Source organism: Erigeron canadensis, chromosome 6 (assembly GCF_010389155.1).
Source record: "Erigeron canadensis isolate Cc75 chromosome 6, C_canadensis_v1, whole genome shotgun sequence".
NCBI lineage: Eukaryota > Viridiplantae > Streptophyta > Magnoliopsida > Asterales > Asteraceae > Erigeron > Erigeron canadensis.
In genome coordinates this window covers 12,964,189-12,972,239 of record NC_057766.1, presented here as the reverse complement: position 1 = coordinate 12,972,239, position 8,051 = coordinate 12,964,189, and the positions used below count along the sequence as shown (strand labels likewise).

The following is an 8,051-nucleotide window of genomic DNA, read 5'->3' as shown; positions in this document are numbered from 1 at the left end:
TAATCGATTTTGAAGGCACTTGGGATCTTCACTTGCCATTAGTAGAATTCTCTTACAACAATAGCTACCATTCCAGTATTCAAATGCCACCCTATGAGATGTTATACGGAAGGAGGTGTCGATCTCCCATTTGTTGGGGAGAAGTAGGACAAAGAGAAATAGGTGGCATGGAAGTGGTGTTAAAAACCATTGAGAAGATAGACGTGATCAAGGAAAGATTGAAAGCGGCTCAAGACCGGCAAAAGTCCTATGCGGATAAAAGGAGAAGGCCAATCGAGTTCCACGTGGGTGATCGAGTGTTATTGAAAGTCTCCCCATGGAAAAGTGTTCTACGGTTTCGGAAGCGTGGAAAGTTAAGCCCTCATTTTATTGGTCCATTCAAGATTGTGGCTAAAGTTGGCAAGGTTGCATACCGTTTGGAGTTACCGGAAGAGTTATCGGGAATTCACCCTACTTTTCATGTGTCACATCTTAGAAAATGCCTTGCCGACGAGTCTTCCTATGTACCATTGAATGAGATTGAGGTCGATAATAAGTTGAATTATATTGAGGAGCCGATTGCCATAGCCGAGGAAGAGCTTAGAAGAGTACAAAATAAGACGGTGACACTTACAAGATATTGTGGAAGCATGGTAGGATGTCCGATTGTACATGGGAATCCGAGCATGATGTGCTAGTTTATTATCCGTCTATGTATATGGCTTGGATCAGGAGGCCGTGATCCGTTCCAAGTGGGGGAGAGTTGTAACACCCCAAATATTTTAAGGTAAAAGAAATTAACCCTTTTTTATAGTTTTGACATTAAATTAATTTTCTACTATTTTATTCTTGGATATGGAGTTAATTTAGTTGGAACTTTAACCGATAGCGGGTAAAATACCCACAAAAGGTGGGATGGGTCGTGGCATCTCCAAAAAGTGCCAGCCATCCATATGACTTATGAGTCACTTCCCACTTTCTTTTTCTCTATCTTTTGATGCATTCCTTCCCATTTCTTTCAAAATCAAAGCTCAATTCCTTCAATTCAAGATAGAAACTATAATAATAACCATCACCAATAATCCTTATCAAGCAATTTGAAGAGTTAGGGTTTGTGGGTTTTGTGGTGTGGCTGAAAATCCTAAGGAATTTGGGGGAGAAGAATTTGTAACTTAAAGTCTTGAATTAGTTCTTGGAAGATTGAGGTATTGATTCCTTAACCTAGTTTTATCTCCTTTTTCTCTTGAAATTAGGGTTCTTGGAGATTTCCAATTTTGGGGGTTTTGCTTGAAGAATTTGTAACTTAAAGTCTTGAATTAGTTCTTGGAAGATTGAGGTATTGATTCCTTAACCTAGTTTTATCTCCTTTTTCTCTTGAAATTAGGGTTCTTGGAGATTCCCAATTCCTTAGTTAACCTAGTTGTCATTGAGTTATATGATGTGTTTGATTATGAAATTGATAAGTTCTTGTGATAATTTAAGTTTATGAGAAAAGATGAGTTTTTCTAGTTATTGAAATAGTGATAAAAATGGTAGGTTGAACTACCTTTTTGTGATTGTTGGAAATGAAAGTAACTCAATGACAAATGGGTTGGGTTGGGTTTAGAAAGGCTAGTGATTTCGTATGACTAGGTTGAGCTAGTCAAGTTGTGAATGTAAGCTTATACATTTTATGATATGAAGCTTGTTGTGCATAGTCGTTTAGCCTTATTTTTCCAAGTTGCGAAGGAGGTGAGTATATTTGCATACCTTTATGTATATGTTGGATCAATTGACTACACATGTTGAAGCCTTTTTGTCCATGGTGGTGTTGACCACCATGTTGAAGTTTATTTGTCCATGTGTGGTAATTGATGCGGCGTTAGCCCATATGGGGCATAGCATTTGTTGAGGCCTAAGAACCTCCGGGGTCTAAGAACCCCGATAGTTGATCTAGTGAGGCCTTAGAACCTCCGGTGGCCTAAGAACCCCGATAGATGATCATGATTATGTTGTTTAGCTTATATGGATCCATATATGTGTTGTTAGTTTACAAGGTGCATATGTAAATGTGACATGACGATGCCATAGGTTACATGTAAAAGTCCTTGTACTTTGCCCTCTTTCGTCTTCGTAAATGTATGCAAGTATATTCACTAAGCCTTTGCTTATATTTTAGTTGTTTACCCTTTTATAGGTAGTTCCGGAAGAAGGAACTAGTGTGTTGATTTGAAAGAATTGAATAGAGCTTGAAGTTGACTTTTGCAAGACATTTGAAGGTATTAGGTCATTCTTGGATGAATGACACACTTTTGGTTTAGAGGCTTAGAAATCCCTCTCCTTATGGCTCTTGGTACATTCTGATTTGTTGGTCATGCTTTTGTTAAAATGTGTGTAAATGATCAAGTGTAAAGTTGTAGCACATTGTGAAGTTGCACTTTGGACGAAAATAGCGTCAAAATGGGTAAATGACCCATTGATGGTTTGCATGGGTTTTGAAACTAGTTGATGTTGTAATTTTGTTCAAAATACGTCTATATTGTTCTTGGTCATATTTGAAATGTGTTTTATGAAGTTCATGTTGAATTGTGAAGGTTGCAAGTTTGTTCAAGTGTTGAAATGGTTTAGGGTTGCTGATCAGGTGGCTCACTGCGGCGCAGTGGGGGGTTTTTGCCCACTGCGGCGCAGTGGAGACCGACTTAAAGAATTTTTGTTTCTCCCACTGCAGCGCAGTGGGGCATTTTCTCTTTCAGGGCCGAAGCTTTCCACTGCGGCGTAGTGGGGTGTAAAAAAAAAAAAATCTTGGTGTTTTCGGTTTATCTAGTCTAGTCCTTTCAGTTCCATTTAAAATTTTAAATGACATAAACGAACATATTTTTCGACTAGCTTTCCAACGGTTATAAATATGACTATGTTTAGTTATTATAAATTCATTAGTTCAATTTTTGGGTATTTTCTAATTATTTGTCATTTCTACAAGACAACTAGTATTCCTTCGAACACCAACCCTTGCACCAAATCTCTGAATAATAAATGCACTAGAACCCGAATGAACATAAACTCGCTTTATTAATACTTAATGTCTTACAAAAGCACATGTACATGCTCTAAATTGACCAATGACGAACTATACCGACACGTACATGACTAGTTATAGGAATGACGAACAGACAAGTACAATCAAATGGTATGCTCGGATGACGGTTGTCACAACTACCGACCAAATTTGGGTCGAATAATGGCAATCAAAGAACAAATGTTCATGAGAATCCTTTTGAGTATTACAAAGGGGACATCTAAGTGAATGAATATCTCTTCCTTGCACATCCCATAATTGCATTCGATCTTGATTCTTCAACTTTTTAAGAAAAGCAAGCCATATAGGAAACCGCATAGGAAACCGGAGCAGGTTTAGTCACATACTATCCTTCAGTTTAACATTAACATCATCTGCAACAACCTTCCTAAAAAGTGAATCATGTCATCAATAGAGTGGAATCAGAGCCATTAGGGTTTTCATCCACCCAAGTCGCACCACTTCTAGTCGTATTTTTATCATCAAACCCAACAGCTCCACTAGTAGGAGATGACGAATGCACACCAGAACCATCAATGGACTAAATATTAGAAACATTACCATCACTATTAAAATTAGGGTTTAAGGAACCCTTAAATGGTTTAATAGTCGTACCACTTTACCTATGTTCTTTGATTTATTTAAACGATCAGCTAAACCAGGAATATCAAAAGAAAAAGCAACTCCCTTCATACAATCAGGTCACCATAACACAAAGAAATCAAAAACAAGGAAAAACCCTAACCCTAGAAAAACTCCGATCAAACCCTAAAAAGTCAGTGAAACCAATACCTATTCAGAGAATAGCAAAGAGGAAACACTAATCTAAAAGAAAGAAAGATCAACCAAATGGTTTAAGATCAACAGGAATAGAAATTTGAGAAGAGAAGCATATTCGTGATCGCCTAGCGAGAGAGCATTAGGGTTCTTTTCGATTTGCTAATTTATTTTATTTAATATTGTTAAATTAATGAAATAACACAAATGTAAAATGAAGATTAGCTACCTGGATTATTGATCACTAGAATCTATGTTTTTTTTTTAATCTACATCAATTAATTCTTTGTTATATGTATTTTAACTCATTTAAATATATGTAAACAAATATAACATTATTGTTTTTCAATATTTTCTATTTACAATTTGTCATTATAATCATGAAACATTATTTTGTTAGTTATATATGTTTAACCATATATAAAATGATTAGCCTTAAAAAAATAATAATAAAATGTTAGCCTTGCAATATAAATTAATATAAGGGTAATGATCAATCCTTCTAATTAATAGGATCGTGACATGTGAAAAATCAGGGGGGTAAGATTAGTAAAAATAATTAGTGGATTACATGTGTTAACAAATGGATATATTAAGAGGATTTTTAGAAGGATTGGTTAGGAGGATTTATCATTTTCCTTAATATAATACCTTAAACTAAACATATTCACGTAATATACTTATAATACCTTAAATGAAATACTTTAATATAGATCCATCAACCTTTATAATAACTACACTACTACATTTAACATCAATTACTTGTACATTCACCACTACAGTCGCCCCACCGCCAACACTACCGCCGTTACCTGTCTTCACCACATCCGCCATCCGTTGCCGTAATTACTACCCCACCTCTAATACATTGTGCGGGCATAATTCTAATGTAAACCGAAAGAAAGAGGAAAATAAATTGCTAAAAAGTTTCTATTAATAGGAGAAATTACCAACTGACATGATATGATATGGGTTTCATATAGAAACATCTTCCTACATTTTATCTCACTCTCACAACATGTTTCACGCCTTGTTCTATGTTCTTCCACACAACCCCTTTGCATTTCTTTTATCGTTTTTCGATCACTCTTCCGGAACACACATCGGCCATTTTCTCTAAATCCGGTGTCAAACATAATATAATATAATTTCGACTATCAGAAGATTTAAAAGATGCCTTCACAAGGATCTCTAATCTATAGTTTTGTCGCTAGAGGCACTGTGATCCTTGCAGAGTACACCGAATTTACCGGAAATTTTCAAAGTGTTGCTGCCCAATGTCTTCAAAAACTCCCCAAAACCAACAACCGATTCACCTATAATTGCGATGGGCACACCTTCAATTACCTTGTTGAACAAGATTTTAGTGAGTTCAATGTTTTTCGATATTGATACATAGAGTTTCTCATTTATTTTTCTCGTTTATGATTGCTCATAAGTGTATGTTTTTTTTTCTTTTGGTTTTGAACGCGCTTATACTTTATAGCGTTTTATGCGCTACTTTGATGGCAATGGCCATATTTAGATCTTTTGCATGGTTCGATTTGGAAGAAATGTGTGTATTATGAGAATATGTTTATAAAAATATAAGATAATGTGTTGAGAAGGAGATTATATCATGCATTAAAGATCCAAAACATGTTTTTTAGTTTGGGAAAATCATATTGTATTGTGTTTATGTTACATAGTATATGTTGTTCTAAATTGGTTGTCCGCAAGATATAAGCCTAGTGTCGAGCCACTTCCAGCATTAAAACAGAGGTTATGGGTTGAAATCTCAAGATCATGTCCCTTTAACTTAACCATCGTGTACGTTATGCATAATGGCGGAACTTGAACACTTGTTATGGAGGGGCGAAACTTGGTTATGCAATTTACCTCTCGTGGGTCGAGGCACCACTCGATAGTGGTGGCCACCTGGGGGTCATTTACCCTTTTTAATTATTCGAAGTTGGTTATCATAAGTACGTTTCTCTGTTTATTTATATTCCCTTTAGGCCATAAATGAACACATGTGTTTCTTCCTAGTAACAAATATAACATATGTTGTACGACCAAATTTTAACGGGCTGAGATCTTTTAAATTTAGAACCCTCTCATAACTATAAATTGTTAAATTGTGAGATGGACAAAGTAGTAGGTTCCTACTTTTTAACATAGGCAAGTGAAATGACATACCGGAACTTGTGTAAGTACATTGCTGTTACATGTACTACAATTGTGGTTTAAGTTTTGCTTCTTATATCATATTAGGTTAGCCCATATTAAAAAGTTAACTATTTTGTACCATCAACGGGCTATCGCCCATCACAATAAGTTAATTATAGGATTAATTATGCGTAGTTACTTCAAGTTCCATATGCATCAAAAGATATTTAAAAGTACACCACATTACCATGTAATTCAATCTTTCATCACTTGCATATTGGGGTTATTTAAATTTGCAACTTGTACTGATATATATATACTTCCATTGGCTGCGGCAGCATACTGTGTTGTTGCGGTTGAATCTGCTGGAAGGGAGCTTCCAATCGCCTTCTTGGAGCGTGTTAAGGATGATTTTTATAAAAAGTATGCAACAGGCAAAGGTAAAACTGCAGCAGCCAAGAGCCTGAACAAAGAGTTTGGGTACGTATGCATATATGCACAGATTTTAGAAATGTATAAAAATTGTCTATATTCTTTAAATTCATGAATGTTTCTAACATGCTTGTTGATTTACGTATAGATCCAAAATGAAAGAACATATGCGCTACTGCGTCACACACCCTGAAGAAATCAGCAAGCTTGCCAAGGTTAAAGCTCAGGTTTCTGAAGTTAAGGGAGTGATGATGGAGAACATTGAGAAGGTAATTTACTTTCAAGTGTAAAACATGTGTGTAAGTACTTCCTTAATAAACATTGTTTCAACTATGCCTCTTTATGTTCTGCTTAGGTTCTTGATCGTGGAGAGAAGATTGAACTACTAGTTGACAAAACCGATAACCTTCGCAATCAGGTCTGCCTAAAACAACATAAATGTTCTAGTTATCCTCCTTTTGAATATATTTTGGCTAGTTTGAACATGCTAGATTTTAATTTGATATTATATTCTAGGCACAAGATTTCAAGAAACAAGGGACCAAGATGAAGAGAAAGATGTGGATTCAGAATATGAAGATTAAGTTGATAGTATTTGGCATCATCCTTGCCCTGATACTAATCGTGATCCTCTCGATTTGCCCCGGGTTTAAGTGCTTTTAAAGTTACCCTTTCTTCAGAGCTCGCTCACATACGTTTGTCTTCAAGATTGGCTATCCTTTGGGCTCATAACAACAAACATTTTAGGACCATGGGTGAGTAATGGTTGATGCATTGCTTTTGATGTCATTAAAACCTTATCTAGCAAAGCTTTGATAAATCGGTGCATTTTGTCATCGATACTGATCGATCCATTCTTTAATTTAATTTTGACAAATATTTCAATAAGACCATTTCCGTAAAGAAGGAAAATATATGTCACAGTTGTCTGTTGGCTAGATCTTAATCTGCTTTCCTAGTTATCTACTACTATAGTAAATGTTAGAAGTGATTAACTATTTACGATATTAACATAGGGAAGTGGCGAATCCATAAATTTAAATTTAAATTTAAGTGGTTGAGTGGTTCTTAAAACCCCGTCTAAGGGACAAAGGAAACGGTTCAAAGATGGTTGGGTCGGGTCAGGTTGGGTCAAATCATTAATGTTAGAATATGACATATATAAACACATATAATTACGAATATGTGTAACGGTAGAATCAAAACATATATGTAATCAAATTAATTAACAAATAAAATAATCGAAACGTGTACCTTATGCAAAGCTCCAATAATATAAGATAATATTATTATTATGATGAATTAGGGTTTAAAGTAAAACCCCTTTACGATCGCACACTAGACACCCCATATATTGTATACTAGTACCCAAATCACAAACCAAACAACCCTTTGTTTAAACCCTCTAAATCAAAACCCTAGCTTAAATTGAAAACCCTTTTTCCTATGTTAAAACAGAAAATCCAAAAACCCTTGGGGTTTTGGTTTAGGCCGAGAAAGAGAAGGAGAGAGGAGAGAAATTTGCTTTGCAAAATGTGTGTGAAAAACCTTTGGGATTAGCCCTCTATTTATAGGCTAATATGTAAGGATTTTTACCTTGGTGAACAAGCAATCCTAAGGGTTCTAGAACCCCTAAAATTTTCAGCCCTATGGATTAGGA

At 35.5% G+C, this 8,051-nt stretch overlaps 1 protein-coding gene across 1 annotated transcript; it reads left to right on the top strand.

Annotated features, from left to right (window-relative positions):
• The first annotated feature begins 4,901 nt into the window (after positions 1 to 4,901).
• LOC122605586 (putative vesicle-associated membrane protein 726) lies at positions 4,902 to 7,322 on the top strand. The gene is made up of 5 exons (XM_043778546.1): positions 4,902 to 5,177; positions 6,298 to 6,439; positions 6,540 to 6,660; positions 6,747 to 6,809; positions 6,908 to 7,322. The coding sequence occupies exons 1-5, from the start codon at positions 4,985 to 4,987 to the stop codon at positions 7,052 to 7,054; spliced, it is 666 nt and encodes a 221-aa protein (XP_043634481.1). The 5' UTR covers positions 4,902 to 4,984; the 3' UTR covers positions 7,055 to 7,322.
• The last annotated feature ends 729 nt before the right edge of the window (positions 7,323 to 8,051 follow it).